This window comes from Macaca nemestrina, chromosome 10 (assembly GCF_043159975.1).
Source record: "Macaca nemestrina isolate mMacNem1 chromosome 10, mMacNem.hap1, whole genome shotgun sequence".
NCBI lineage: Eukaryota > Metazoa > Chordata > Mammalia > Primates > Cercopithecidae > Macaca > Macaca nemestrina.
The window spans coordinates 32,041,002-32,057,296 of NC_092134.1; the positions used below are offsets into that span (position 1 = coordinate 32,041,002).

At 36.9% G+C, this 16,295-nt stretch overlaps 1 protein-coding gene across 8 annotated transcripts in view; it reads right to left on the minus strand.

Moving 5' to 3' along the window:
• Positions 1-16,295, minus strand: part of LOC105493844 (anoctamin 4) — a 380,690-nt gene that overhangs the window by 20,328 nt on the left and 344,067 nt on the right. For all 8 annotated transcript variants that reach the window (XM_011761778.2, XM_071071254.1, XM_011761784.3 and 5 more), the window contains 5 exons: positions 14,019-14,055; positions 11,664-11,775; positions 10,612-10,669; positions 10,375-10,472; positions 8,275-8,417 (listed from right to left, as the gene is read on the minus strand). In XM_011761778.2, coding sequence (XP_011760080.2) covers positions 8,275-8,417; positions 10,375-10,472; positions 10,612-10,669; positions 11,664-11,775; positions 14,019-14,055 — 448 coding nt within the window. The remainder of the gene's footprint in view (positions 1-8,274; positions 8,418-10,374; positions 10,473-10,611; positions 10,670-11,663; positions 11,776-14,018; positions 14,056-16,295) is intronic.

The following is a 16,295-nucleotide window of genomic DNA, read 5'->3' on the forward strand; positions in this document are numbered from 1 at the left end:
TCCTCCCTTCAGAATCAACTTGCATAAAAACCAGGTCTCGGCTAGCTTAGCCTTCAGAACCATTAGCCTCCTAGTCCTGACAATTACTCTTCAAAAATGTCTCTCATTTCTCCCTCTTCTGCACTGTCCCCACTTGAGTTCAGACTCTGATTTTCTAACTGGCTTTTTCTGCCTCCAAACTTTCAGCTCCCTGCCCTATCATTCTGCTGTCAGTGTGTCTAAAATGTTGGTTCAACCCCATCACTCATCTCCCTACAAAGAATGTTTCAGTAGGTTCTCACTGGCTGCAGAATAAATCCCACACTTTTCACCACGCCATTCAAGGATCTCAGTAAATTGACTCTAAGCAAACTTCCAAGCCTCATGTCCAAATACACTCCACAAAGAAAACAGGTTTCCCAAACAATCCTCTACTCCGGCTACACTAGTAGCCAATTCTGATTTTATGGGTATACATCATATATGCACTTAGTGTTTCTATGACTACTTTGATAAAGTAGTCATTCTTCCTTCAAGAGAACACTCAAATGCACCCTCTTGAGTCTTCCGTAATTGTAATTACTACCTCCTCTGTAGCTGCCACAACTCTGCTCACCACCATAAAACTTATTTTGTCTTGATTTTATGGTGTTTTGCCTTTTCCTCCTTTTGCAGTGAGCTTCATGAAAGTAGAAACAGCAACTTTTTTATGTTTCTTTTTCCTACATACTCACTACAGGAGTATTGTGTATGAGAAGGACTTGTCAGGTATCAAATAATGCTAGTTCAATGACTGACATGTAATTACAATGAAGAAAAGCCAGAACACAATGAAAACCTATCAGGTAGAAATAAAACTGACAGAGATAATTCTTACGATCACTAACAGTACTGGATGTTACCGACAGAAAAATGCAACTAGAGTTTAGTTCTTTCAGGTTGTATTTATATTGAAAATAACTGCAAGTTTAAAAGGAAAATGTGTTTAGTTCATTGGTAGTTTTTGTTTATCTGACACCTAATCAGTTTCATTATCTAGTTGAATATTATGGCCTAAAATCAAACCAACTAATCATTTTTACATAGCACAAAGGTGACCCACATGATATTGGTCTTGAAGTGATTAACTATAATGCCCATTAATGGCTGCTTTTTTTTTTTTTCAAGGGAAGAGACTTCTACAATACAGGTAGATTAATTTTAAAAAATTCCTTGGCAAAAAACTTTTAAATATTGGAAAGCATAAAGAATGATATAACAAACTTCCACATACCTATGGAAATGTTAGTATTAACTCTTGGTAACATTTTGTCATACCTGCTTAATATCTTTTTATAAATAAAATAAATACTATATAGATAAAACTGAATTCTCCTCTATTTTTGCTCTTGAGTGGTTTCCTCTCCCTTCACAGAGACAATTGCTGACATGAGTTTTGCATGCATCCTTCCAGTTCATTTATATATATATACACACACACACACACACACACACACACATAAATGCCCATATAGCAATAAATTATACATAGTGCATATATCACGTAAATAATTTTTGTGCCTAAACTTTACATAATGATATCATTATTTACAATTTTTTTGCTCTGTTCATATCACATGATAATTTTGAGATATTATCTTGATCTATATAGATCTAGTTAAACTTTTAACTGTTTTATATTCTAATATATAAGTTTACCTCCTTTTAGTTTACCCCTTCTCAGACATTACCTCTTCAAATATCACTTTTCCTCTTTCTTTATTCCTTTCTGGGACTTCTATTACAAATATTTCAGACTTTTTGGCTGTTTTGCATGTTTCTTATGTTTTCTGCTCTGTTTTTCTTTTCTTTTCTCTGGGCTTGTTTGGATTTTCTTTTTATTGACTTGTCTTCAAGTTCACTAATTTACTGTCTTATGTTGAGTCAATCTACTATTTTTTTCTTTCTTTTATTTGAGGTGGAGTTTTGCTCTTGTCGCCCAGGCTGGAGTGCAATAGCATGATCTCAGCTCACTGCAACCTCTGCCTCCTCTGTTCAAGTGATTCCCCTACCTCAGCCTCCAGAGCAGCTGGGATTACAGGCACACACCACCACACTAATTTTTGTATTTGTAGTAGAGACAGGATTTCGCCATGTTGGTCAGGCTGGTCTCGAACTCCTGACCTCAGGTGATCCACCAACTTTGGCCTCCCAAAGTGTTGGGATTACAGGCATGGGCCACCGTACCCAGCCTCAATCTGCTATTAAACATATCAAATGAGTTCTTAATTCCAGATTTATATTTTGCAATTCTAGAATTATTTTTATAGATTTTAATTCTCTTTTAAAAGTCTCAATTTTTCAACCATTTTTGTCAATATTTTCTTCTATTTTTATATATAAATCATAGCTATTTGAAAGTCTCTGCGCTAAACCCAATTTCTGAATCATCTTTGGGTCTCCTTTTCCCTCTTATTAGTCACATTTTCTTGCCTTTTTGCATACCTAGTAATCTTTTTATTGTATGCCACACATGTAGAGGCTCTAGATCAAGGGTCAGCAAACTATGGCCTGTGGCCAAATTTGACCAACCATCTGATTTTCTTTTTTAACTACCTGTGAGCTAAGAATAGTTTTTATATTTTAAAAGGCTATATTTTAAATTGCTGTAAAAGAGTCTACATAATAGCCTTGATTGTGCTATTGGCTCAAAAAGCCAAAATTATTTACTATCTAGCTCTTTAGGAATAAATTTGTGATACTCCGCTCTTAGTGATGTTCTTTTCTACCATAAAGAATTCCCCCTGGTGATGTTAGGCAGATAAGAAAAATCACTTAAAGCTGGTCACAGATTAAGCTGGGCTAGTGCTGGCATAGAGTTTTTGTAAAGCTTAGTCCACCTTTGATTTGTTCTTGTTCCTTTGCTGTGATTGAGAACCTGGTGGGTCCCTATCTCCTTAGCTCTGAGAGGCAGTAAAAGGCTCAGTCCTGCCCTTTGAAAGGTTTTAAGGTTAGCTCTTCAGCCTCTTGCCCATCACATCCTCAAAGTGTTGTATTATTAAATAATTACTTTACATCATGATAAAAACATCAATTCAACAGTAAGTCAGAATAATTCAACTTGTATGTACATAATAACCCAGTTTCAAAATACATAAAGCAAAAGTTGACAGAACTAAAAATAGAGTAAGATAAATCCACAATCATACTTGTGGATTTCAAGTATGTAACTAGTAGATAAGAGGCACAATATTTAACAAGGACTTAGAAGATTTGAAAAACACAATTAATCAATCTTGCCGAATTGACATAAAAATATAGAGCATTATACCAAACAACCAACTGCAGAACACACTTGAAACATATATCAACACAGATGGTATAAAGAAGCATAAGGTAAATCTTTATATATATATATATATATATATATAAAATCTTTATATATATACACACAATATCAAAAGACTGAAATAACAGAGAGAATATCCTCTGATAACAGTGTAATTAAATTAGAATCAATGACAGAGCAATATATCAAAACTCTTTAGATGTTTTGATACTAATGCATTCCTTCAAAATGTATAGTCAAAAATAAATTACAAGGGAAATGGAAAATGTTTTGCTAATAAAATACAACATATGAAAACTTGTGGGATACAGCCAAAGCAGTATTTATAGAGAACATTATAGCTTTGAATCCCTATATTAGAAAAAAAGAAAATCTGAAAATCAGCATCTTGAGATGCTGAGAAAAAAAGTGAAACTAAGCCCAAAGGAAGTAAAGGAAGGAAATAAAGAGCAGAAATGAATGAACCAGAAGGCAAAGGTGTAGTAAAGAAAAATCAACAAAGCCCAAAGTTAGTTTTTCTTTTGAAAAGATTAATAAACCTCTAAGGTAATGTTTTAAAAAAGGGAGAAAAGCACAAACTATGAAGTTATAAGTAAAAGAAAGGGCATCACTATATGCCCTAGATATATAAAAAGTTAATAAGGAGATATATAAACAATTTTGTGCTACTAAGTTTGAAAACTTAGATGAAATGAACAAATTTCTTGAAAAAATACACAACTAATACACAACTTATGAAAACAGATGCTAGAAGAAATAAAAACTGAAATAGTCCTATATCTATTAAGTAAAATAAATCTATAATTAAAGTTCTTCTCATGAAGAAAATTTCAGGTCCTGCTACTTCATTGTAAATTATTCCAAGTATGTAAGAAAGAAATAATAGTAATCTTATGTAAACTGTTTAAGAGAAAAACATTACCTAATCATTTTAAAGAGCTATCATAAAAATGATACCCAAATCTGAATGAAACATTACAAGAAAGAAAAACTACACTGTAACATCTTCCATGAATTTGTATATAAATATTAGAAGCAAAATATCAGCAAATTGAACTTGGTAATTAAAAAAATGCATCATGACCCAAGTGGGCATTTTTTTCCAAGTTTGCTAGGTTAATTTAACGACTTTTTAACAACAAAAAAGAATCAATGAAATCCACTACATTAGTAACATTTCTTTAAAAATCACATAATCATTTCAATAGACTCAGGAAAATGACATGATATAACATAATACTAGTCATAATAATAACTCTCAGCAACCTAGGGATATATGAAAACTTCTTTAAGAAAACAATAAAAAGTATGTACAAAACAATACAGCTAGCACTACACTTAATGGTAACATATTGAACACTTTCACCCTCAGGTCGGAAACAATGATGTCCAGTATCACCAGTTTTATCCAGCATTATATAAAAGGTCTTAGTGCATTTAGGCAAGAACAAAAAAATATATACATAATGACTAAAAAGGAAAATGTAAAGTTATCATTATTTGTGGATGATACAATTATGTATATATAGGTAGAAAATCTCAAAAAATATATAAGCAACTATAATTGATACTAGATGCTAGCAAGTTTGCATAAGCAAACATACAAAACAACAGTATTTCTATATATTTAATATTAGTAACAAAACATTAGAAAATAAAACAATAAAAACATCATTTGCAGTTGCAAAGAATCCTAAGGGGCCTAGAAATCAATCTAAGTTTTACAAAACGTATATACTAAAATCTACAAAAAGTATTGCTGATAAAAATATAAAAAGACATAAATAAATGCAAAGATATACCATTTTCATGGATTGAGAAAACATCAAATGTCTTCAAATTGATGTAGGAGTTCAATTTAATCCCAACTAATATTTCAGTAAGATTTTTATAGAAATTAGAAATCTGATTCTAAAACTTATATGGCAAAAATTTTGAAGAAGAACAAAACTGAAATTTCTTTTCACTTAAAGACACCAATAAGAAAATGAGAAGTCAACCAATAACTGAGAAATGGTATTTAATTTGCAACATATACATCTGACAAATGATTGATATCCAGAATATATAAATAACAAATCACTAAGGAAAAGACATAGATACCCACAAAAAAACACATGCTTGAATATAAATTCACAAGAGTTTATCCAAATGACTATAAGCATATGAAAAGCTGCTCAGCATTATTAGTTATTATAAAATTTCAAGTTAAAATCATGATGAGATACTGCTGCATACCAACCCAAATGGCTAAAATATGAACACAAGTTTTAGTAAGTTTATGGAATAACTGGAGCTGTTCTACTGTTAGCCAGAGTATAAACTGGCACAGCCTGGTTTTGAAGACTGTTTTCAAGTGTTTAATAAAGACAAACAAATGCATATCTATGGCCTCCCAACTCCACTCTTATGTAAATTCTTAATAAAAACATCTATGCATGTTAATCAAAACACATGTACAAAAATGTTCATAAAGGTATTATTTATAAGAGCCTAAATCTGGAAACAACACAAGTGTCTATCAGCAGTAGAATGGATGGATAAGTAATAGTACTTTTTTGTTTGTTTGTTTTTGTTTTTGAGATGGAGTTTTGCTCTGTTTCCCAGGCTGGAGTGCAATGGTGCAATCTTGGCTCACTGCAACCTCTGCCTCCCAGGTTCAGGCAATTCTCCTGCCTCAGTCTCCCAAGTAGCTGGGATTACATACACCTGCCACTGCACCCAGCTAATTTTTGTATTTTTCAGTACAAACGGGGTTTCGCCACATTGGCCAGGCTGATCTTGAACTTGTGACCTCAGGTGATCCACCTGCCTTGACCTCCCAAAGTGTTAGGATTACAGGCATGAGCCACCACGCCCAGCCAATAATAGTATATTATTATTCAGGAGCCTAGAAGATCTGTAAACTCACAAAATAGCTCATCTATTGGCACACTGATGTCTTCACTTCTAGAAGTAAATTTGCGTTTGTCTTTTCCTGACTCAAGCTTGGCAGAGGCTTTGCTTTTGTCAAAATGCAGTTACCTAGCACATTATTTTTTAGAGTGCTCAAGAGTACATTTCATGATATGTGGAGGGTTGAGGGATTGATGGTGGTATGGGGGTCTGTGTGCTGTGTCAGAGCAGCAGGGGACAAAGTTGGGGCTCATCTGGGAGTGGAAATGCAAAACAACAAAACAAAACAAAACAAATAAAAAACCGCACATGACTAAGGAAAGATAGGGTGGGTGTCAAAGACAAACTGCCTGTTTCATAATTTGGCTCCTGGTCTACATTCTAGGAATACTATGCAGCAATAAAATGAAGTTCTACTACCTATAGCAACATGGGAGAATGTTAGAAATATAATATTGAATGAAACAAGCCAACTACAAAAGAGTATGTACTCTACAATTCCATTTAAATGGAGAATAACAAAGGTAAAGTTAATGTATGGTATTAGAAGTCAGGAAAGTGGTTAGAGAGGGTTTTATAAATGGAAGAGGGGACAAAGAAGTCTTCTTTGATATTGATAATAATCTATTTCTTGATCTAGCTCACTGGATAGCAACATTTCCCAGAAATAAAGAACCAGAAGGTAAATATTTCAGGCTTTGCAGACCAGGCACTTTCTGACACAGCTACCCAACTCTACTACTGCAGTGCCAAAGCAGCCACAAATTAATATGTAAATAAATGGGAGTTGCTGTGTTCCAATAAAACTTTATTTACAAAAACAGGCAGTGGACTGAATCTGACCTGCAGGCAATAGTTTGCCAACCTCTCAGCTACATAGATTTGGTTACATTTGTGTGAAAATTTGCAAAAATTAATTGATCTCTACACTTACATATACCTTTTCACTATTATACTTCAGTGAATACATTTTAAAGTATATAACAAAGTCGGGAAGTCATTAAGGAAATAGCAAAAACAAAAGAACAGACTTGAGTAGTTAGAACTCATCAGTCTGCTTGTGATAATTCTGAGATTTTTTCTGTGCTGCAAAGATATTTCAGTATTTGGAGCACTACCAAATTCTAGCCGCATAAAACTTTCTTTTTAAGCACTCAATATACCAACATTATTGTTCATTGTCTTCTTTATGGGAGAAGAATCCATTAAGGGATCTCAAAATGGTTAGTTCTCTTAATGAATTCTCTTTATTAAGTTTTATTTTTAATGTCCAAATTGATTTCTTCCCCAGGTTATATCATTCTGCCATTCTATAATTGAAACTCTAAAGACATAAGCAGATACTTAGAACATACGCAATTTAAGAAACATTAAGCGTCAACTCTACTAATACTTTAAATTTCAAATTTGCCCAGAAAAAACTGCTTCCTTTAGAGGCAATGGATCTTGCCCAGCCCTTCCCTCATTTCCGCTCCTATGTTAGAGCTTAAAATGAAAAGAAATATATACATATTCCATTTAATAATGAAAGAAAATACATATACTTAATTTATCTAAGATATTTTATTTGTCTTTCCCTCTAGAAGACAAAAACAATAAGAGAATAATAGTGATATAAGTAACATGTGCTATGTATACACTGAGCTAGGCATTGCTCTAAGTCATGTTCATGCATTAACTCATTTAATCCACACAAAGACTCTATGAAATGGTTCCTCTTATTATTATTCCCACTTTAAAGATGAGAAAACTGAGACAAAGACAGATTAAGTAATTGCCCAAGGTTTCACAGTTAATAAATGATAGGGCTAGGATTTGAACCCAGATAATTTACTTCCAAAGCCCATGGTCTTAGATACATGCTAAGAGAAATTGCTTTGCTTTGATTCTAGAGAAATCTGATTCTGTAAATATAAGTGCAGCATAGTTTAAGCAGGACATGCCTTCCTCTCTGTTTGGCTTAGGAATCCCTATGCACTGAGGACCTTGATGATAATGAGTATACGTTTAGTTGAATATATCTGGAGATTTAAAATTTATAATTAATAAAATAAAGTAGAATATTTCCATACTCATTTCTAAGTATTCATCGAAGAGTCCGTAGGCATTCATCGGCTGAAGGTTATAGTCCTTTTCCCATTGTGGGAAACTTATTTTCCTTTCAGGTCCATGTTCTTGTCGTACTTTTCTTCTAGTCCACCAATTCTGAATTAACCTGGGCAAAAAGATCAATTTCTTACAAAAATGTAACTGATCATATGACTTAGGTAATGAGAAAGAGGAGAGTTTGAATATAGAAACATAGTTTGAAAAAATTCAGGACAGGCTATCAAAGAAATAAAGCCTCAGGTTGGTAAGAAAATAACAATGGAGTCTATACTTCAAGTATTTCTATTAGCAAGTAAACAGAATGCCTGATGAACTTATTTTAATCATTCATGAAACTGTCTCATGTTGGGCATTGCCTATGAGGGTTGAATAGAGGACTGAGAATATCTATAAATGGATATCCCAGTACAAAGGCAATACCAAGACATCTTGAGGAATATCTGGCTTAAGTGGCTTAATTTAGGACCCTTGAGCAGTCTTGCCACATGGGTGCTGAGCTGCATACTCTGACGTCAGGGGCCTAAAGATCTGCAAACCCACAAAATGCTTCCTCTCTTGGTGCACAGACACCTGCAGTTCTGCAACTGGACTTGCTTGCTTTTGGCTTGAGCTCTCCACAGGGGCTCTGACTCCCAGTAACATGCACCTGGCATTGGTAAGGCTAGCACAGGAACCGTCAGCAGTGATCAGGAGTGCATTTTGTAATATGAGAAAGCATTGAGGAAATGAGAGGGTGGAGGCAGGTCTGTGTTCTGTGCAGTACAAGGAAAAAGTTGAAGGATATCCAGGAGTAGAAGTGCCAAAAAACAAAACACATGGGAAATGAAGCAAATAAAGGGATGAATATAAAAGACAAACTGCCTACTTTACAATTTTGCTCTATGTTCTTATTACTAGAAGATAAAATATAATTATCTTGATGTCTATGACATTTTAATTGTGGTTTATATCTTAATGTAGAACACAATGCTGATAATTTTTGTTTTATGTTTTATTTTTTAAAAGTTTTATAGAAAACATCAAATACTTGGAACAAGATTTCTTTTTTTTTTTTTTTTTTTTTTTTTTTTGAGACAGAGTCTCGCCCTGTTCCCCAGGCTGGAGTGCAGTGGCGCGATCTCAGCTCACTGCAAGCTCTGCCTCCTGGTTTCGCACCATTCTCCTGCCTCAGCCTCCCGAGTAGCTGGGACTACAGGCGCCTGCCACCACGCCCGGCTAATTTTTTGTATTTTTAGTACAGGTGGGATTTCACTGTGTTAGTCATGATGGTCTTGATCTCCTGACCTCATGATCCGCCCACCTTGGCCTCCCAAAGTGCTGGAATTACAGGCGTGAGCCACCGCGCCCGGCCTGGAACAAGATTTCTAAAAATAAATCTAACAACAGAAAATTACTGGCTTTGGTTCTGACAGAGAGCTAAGAAAAGACTTTCTGAAATGAACCAAGTTCCCGCTAATTGTTCTGGCTGAGTAGTCCTCCCTGAAACCTTGAGTTTTCTTTGTCTCTACAGAGACATTGAGCTGACATGGAAACCAATAGGTGTGGAATTAAAGCAGAAATAGAAGCATTGTTGATTTGTGTCCCCATTAAAACTTAAGTGACCAGAACTGAGCAAACACAGCAGATTTCAAGGTTATCCGTACAAGGTTGATGCAAGTTTTTGCTCATTGTTGTCAACATGTTATCACCAGGTTTACCATGGGGATGGGAGAGTGGAGATGTAGTTAATGTGTCATACATAGCTGAGGACTTGCAATGCTGGAGCCCGAAAGGTCAGAGGTATCATTTAAAGTGGCTCACAAGCAAGTATCCAATATTTAGGGGCCTACAGAGGCTCCTTAAAGAATATGCACATTTGTTCATGTGAATTGTGCTAAATCTCCCAGAAGAGCCAATGTTTATGATTTTCATGGCTGCCTTTGGATGTCTAAATGTGAGCACTTAGTTCCAGGTGCACACACTGGCTTAATTGCTGAGTCTGCATTGCTTATCTTACTTGCCACACCTAGAAAAGCCAATAATGAGCAATGCTGCCTCTCAATTATTGATACTAAGGTACTTACGGGTAGCCAAGTTCCATGAAATTATTCCAGGTCTGCTTTAGCACCATTATAATACCCATTTGCATACACAGATCAATAAGGCATCCACTAGGGTGGCACTGCAAGATAAGCAAACACAGAAATTCCAGAATCAATGGAGAGGAAGAAAGGGTGTCTGGTTTCTAATCTATACGAAGTTGCCCTAAGGCTGTTTAATGCAAGTCTGTTGGAAACAAGGAATGATGGGAGAATACAGACCTCTTCTAGTCTCCACCTGTTTATCAGCCTCAAGTAGGCACCTGGGTGTCCTGTAAATCTTCAACACACAAAGAAAAACAAGCCATTAGTGCTCTAGGTCCAAGCTTTCAGTGAATAGTACATTTAGTTTAGCACAGTCTCCAATGTGAGTGCTGCTACAATAAGTAGTAGGTCTGGGGGAATTAGGAAACCCTCCAGATCTGTCACAACCATAGCTTCTGGAATTCTCCAGGGGACATTTCTCTTCTGGCCTTTCTGTCAGGCTGCCTAATGCGGAAGCCAGTTCTTGCTGCTTGCTGTGGACTTTTAACATTTTCTGCTGCATATCAATTGCTCTGGCCTGTGTAAGCAGAAGTTTTACTCCTGGATTTAAACACATTTGATCTTTCTGAGTAATAGTCATGCTGTTAAAAAAGTTATTGAACTATTTTCCTGGAGTTTTGTGCTGCTGGAATAGCTAGAAATGACGGAGAGACTGCTGTGTTGATCTCACCAGAACGCTATACCTGGCCCTTTCTGGGTTCCCATCTCCTCTGAAACGCCTCCAGATGTCAGGGAATTCACGCGACATTACCACTACACAGGGAATCTTTCCCAAATCCTCATGACTGCTGGATTTAAAAGTTACCCTGGCATCCCGTTTCTGCCCCCTTTCCTGTCAGGATGTCCTTCTCTCTTCAGGGAAGTCAGGAATCCAGAACATGCTGCAGCCCCCTCCCCGTTTTGCCACCTGCTGTCATAGGTGTGAAAGCCAGGGCCCTGATTCAGGTGCAGACAGAGGCCAGAAGTTTTCGATGCATCATTCACACGCACAAACTATTTTCCTCTGCTTAGCTTAGCAACAAAATGTGCACAGGCAGTTTTGAGTGGAGATGATTTCCCTGGGATGCTGGGTGGTTTTGACATTTGGGAAGGGAAAGGAGGAGGATGCTCTTCCCTTTTGACACTTTGTATAAATCACCCTAAGGGAGGGCTTCTCTGTCCCCATGGGTCAGTGACCTCTAAGTGTTCTGTCCTCAGCTTGGGGAGGTGTGCAGGGGTCAGGTTCTTACCTTCCGAGGAAGAATGCGATGTAAAATGTGGAGCTGTTCAGATTGACGAACTGAAAAAGAAACATTTTCAGGGTGAAGCTGTTCTCCCACTCAGACTCTGTGCGAGGCTGTTCTGTGGACAAAAGGTGAGCAGAGTTTGAAAGGCCGAATCTCATCCCCTCTCAACTCCCTCTCTTCCCCTCCCCACACACACAGGGTGGGGACACAGGAGTCCTGAGGAGGCTGCAGGAGACTCCAGTTTACCCACAGACGGCATGTGATGGAACAGAGCATCCATAGGATCCTCAAGCTCATAGACCAGACCCAACAAGGGTCTCATGGGAAGTGGCTATGGAAGAATCTGAGAGGACTGAATACCTAGAGTGTTCCACTCTTACAGGATACCCGGAGAGCCAGCAGCAGAGACAGCCAGGCTGTCGAGGCCTCATTCCCAGTCCTGGCTCTCTGCAGTAGCCTTTTCTTTTCCAGTTAGTCTATGCAGGCTTAGTTCCTCCTAGCTCCAAGGAGTTCCTTGGTCTCAACTTCTAGTTCTCATATTATACCAACCTACCGCTTAAGAGGGAGTCAAATCCATATCATAGAACGCTAAGAGCATTTGACTCCTTTGCCTTTACCCTTATCCCCCATTTTCCATTCTCATGGACAAATATCAAGGAGGTGGCATCATCTTTAGAGCTTTTACTGCATATCACCATCTGTGTCTTATAATTTCCTGACCTCAGTCAGGGGCCAATTCTCATCTCCACATATTTTAACATCCATAAAGCAAATGCTATCTGGACATAATGGTGTGAATCAAAACATGGATCCATTTGCCCTCAAGACCAAACCTCCAGCTAGAAATCTCATGTCAAACGCACTTATCCTTTCATAGAAGCTACATTCTAGGAGCAAGCAATGTCTAAGAAAAGGTATTTAATACCATAGCATTTTGTCTGCTTCCACATTCCCTGAGCTTCTAATTTCTCATTTAATACTTCACTTCATCAATTCATTTTCCATAAATTAGAACTCAAAATGCTTTCTGGGAGCATATCTGAGAAGGGAAGGGAGAATGAAAGAGAATCTGATTGAAAATGGCTTAAAATGTCAGTTTCAGGAACGGCCATACTGTTGCTGAGACCCAAAAAGACACGGGATTCTTAAAGGGTTTTCTTAAAGGGTTTTACTTCTGCTACTGAACTCCTGGTTACATGGAAAGGTCTCCTGGTCGCCGGCTAGGTTCCCAGGTGTCCCCACCATGGATGGACCAGGACTGTAACTCCACTGGCATTTTTGCTAGCCTGGATCAAGCTACCACAGGGTACATTGTCTACCAATGGGCAGTTATCTCTTCCATGGACATAAACCTCTTTCTGTCTTTTTGGGCAAGAACTGGTGGTGATGGAAGATTTCAATGACATTAAAAGAGATAAGGTAAAGTGCCTAGCTCTGTATCCAGCACATAGAAAGTTTCAATAAATGCTATCTATTATCATAATGATGATTAAAAATAGGAACACTTTTGTGAGTTTTTTCTCCTCTGGACAAGCTTCTTATGGAATGCATTAAAGCAAGTTACGGATGGGAGCATGTAATTTTCTCAAACTGCATAGAGCACAATGACCAATACCTTGTTAATAAAATTGGGACAATTCCTTTATTTTGAAGATGCGATAAATGTACAAGTTATTACTGGCTACCAGATTGTTCTGGAGTGCAGTGGCATGATCATGACTCACTGCAGCCTTGACCTCCTGGGCTCAGGCAATCCTCCTGCCTCAGTCTCAGGAGTAGCTGGGACTACAGGTACATGCCACCATGCCTGGCTAATTTTTAAATTTTTTTGTAGAGATGGGTCTTGTTATTTTATCCAGGCTGGTCTTGAACTCCCGGACTCAAGGAATCCTCCTGCCAAGGCTTCCCAAAGTGCTGGGATTACAGACATGAGCCACCATGCCTGGCCTTCCATTCTTCAAAGAAACTAATTTTGCTGTGAGTTTATATACCATAAAAACTTGATACATTTTTAATTAAACACAAAATATAAGCAATAGCAAATGAACACTTTCCTAAATTATATTGGATACTTTATACAAATGCACTTTTGTAATGCTATTTTTTGTGCACAAAGAGAAAATCTACCTTCAATTACATTAGCTCATGACAGATAATGTTTGTGATAGATTTTAAAGCTTTATGTAGAAAAATTACTAGATATATTTAAATTATTCTGTTGAAGGCAAACAAAAAAGTGTTGTATGAATTTGAAAATAAAGGGAATATTTCTTTCCAGCAGCATTAGCGAAAGGAATCTTTGAAACATACTTTCCAGACCACAGTACAGTACTGTGAAATAAAAAAGATTCCACTCACCTAAATTCGTCAGAAGCAGGGCAACTTTTTCATAGAGCTGCAAAATAAATTTCATGCATTTAATAAATGAACTGCACTTGTTATAAAATCTATAATCACAAAGGAAATAGGTAATCAAATCACAAGTCAAAATAATTTCATTAAGCATCCATTGCTCAACCAATGAAAACATTGTGTATAGAAATCTCAGACTCTTGGAGTCCACTGGTAATGGAGATTGCTGTAATTTTCAGGGCAAGAAAGAAATGTACAAGGTCCTATCTAACTATTTATAAAATCTCACTTCTTATTTTGGGGCAAATAATTTTATGGCAACAAGGCTAGCTGCTATTCATTACCAGCTTTCTAGGCAATGCTGGGCAGTCATAATATTGCTGAGCTTCTGCAACTTGAATGTAAAATCTCTAAGCCCACTTCTGACAGTAAGATTCTGCAATCCTATTCTTTATGGACTGCTGTAAACTCTAGGTTATAGCATTCAAAAACACTGAAGTGATTAAACATTACTGGAAATTCCCAGAGCTTATGGTACTCCACGTTTCCACTGGTGGACCAGATGCCTCCTTAACTCACACATCCTTAACTCACCCAGCCATCTGGTCAATAGATGGTTCTGAGGGTGGGGTATGTGTATGCATGTGTGTATGTGTGTTTGTGTGTGCGCGTGTGCACTGAGGAGCAGAGAGTATAGTCTAGGGTAAATCCAGCTCTAGGAGATTACCCAGAGTGGGTATAATTGAAAGATCAAGTGCTGTTTCTAAAACAAAAGACAATAAGTGAAAATGAAAAGGAAAAGTAGTTTAATAGACTGGAACGATATGAAGATTAAGAACACATATAAAGTAGTGCAAACACACTGGTTAAAATCGCCCAGGCTGGAATGACAGCTTGACCATCCAGCAAGCTACAGGACTTGGGCAAGTTCCTTACCTCTTCTTCAGACCATCCTTTTCTTTATATGTGGGCAGGAAGGGTACTGAATTCACTGACCTTCCTGTCCTGCTTAATTTTTGAATTCTCTTATCTGAGATTTCTGCTAATTACAGAAATAAACAACATAATCTGTACGTATGCCTCCAAACTTTCAGCAACAACTATGGTTTGCTATATTAGGATATATTAAGATGGCCATAGGACCAAATCTTGTGTCTAGAAATCTCAGACTCTTGGAGTCCAATGGTAATGGAGATTGGTGTCATTTTCCATAAGAAACCTTGTGGCATAGGTTAGTCATACCCATTTAATCATAAAAATAATATCCTCATAAACAACAGATAAGAACAGATGTTCTAATCAAATATATTTTAATATTACAATGTATTACGAAGGCACTGTAACATTCCAATTATTTGATTATGTAATTATCAGGGAAAGTTAATTTGACTGATGAGACAACCTTTCTCAAAAACACAATTCTTGATTAACTGGTTTATCTTTTGTATCTTTCACGATGATGTCTATTTGTCACAGTACCTCACTTTGCACACATGTCTAAAAGGCCCTTGGAGCTGAGGATATGCCTTTGTTACATGGGTGTGAACACTGAAAACATTGGAATTTTTAAAAAAGGAACAACAGAAGAGTCAACATATGAGTAATATTAACCTTGTGAAAAAGAAGGTAAAGCATACGGGGACACAGTAGGGATCCATGGCATCTGTGACTACTACATATATATGTTGAAGGAGAGAGATATATATATATGGATATGGACTGTGAGACTTTGGACAGGACACAGGAGGGAAGGGTACACACACAGAGGGACTCAAGGCCGCTCAGAGAGCTCCACATAAGTGGTTTCTGGAAAAATGTCTGATGTCTCATTAGATGGTTGAGAGATAAACCACGGGAAGTTTGTTCTGCTAAGAGCAGCAGAAAATCTAAGTTTCTAAACTAGATGCTGCAAATTCTGATTGTGAATATCTGTAACCGGCAGAAAGCTTTCTGATCTTATAGATCTGTCCAAAGGGAAGCTATGTGTACTTTTACTTTTATCTTATCAGTCTGATCAATATATGTGGACTTGCTCTGATGCAAGCTATATTTTCTGGTTTACTTTTTTTTGGAAGATGAGGTGTGTTTTTCACTGTTTACAGTATAATTAAATATCTGATTCATATTGGCATGGTTGGATAAAAAGGATGATAATAACTTTTTAGTCTATTCCTGGGATATAGCCTTTGTTGGCCTATTTGGCTTGCAACCACCATATTGGGATGTTTTTTGGTCATGAGTGAAGCAGAACAGAATTGAGGTAATATGATCAAAACAAGAAAT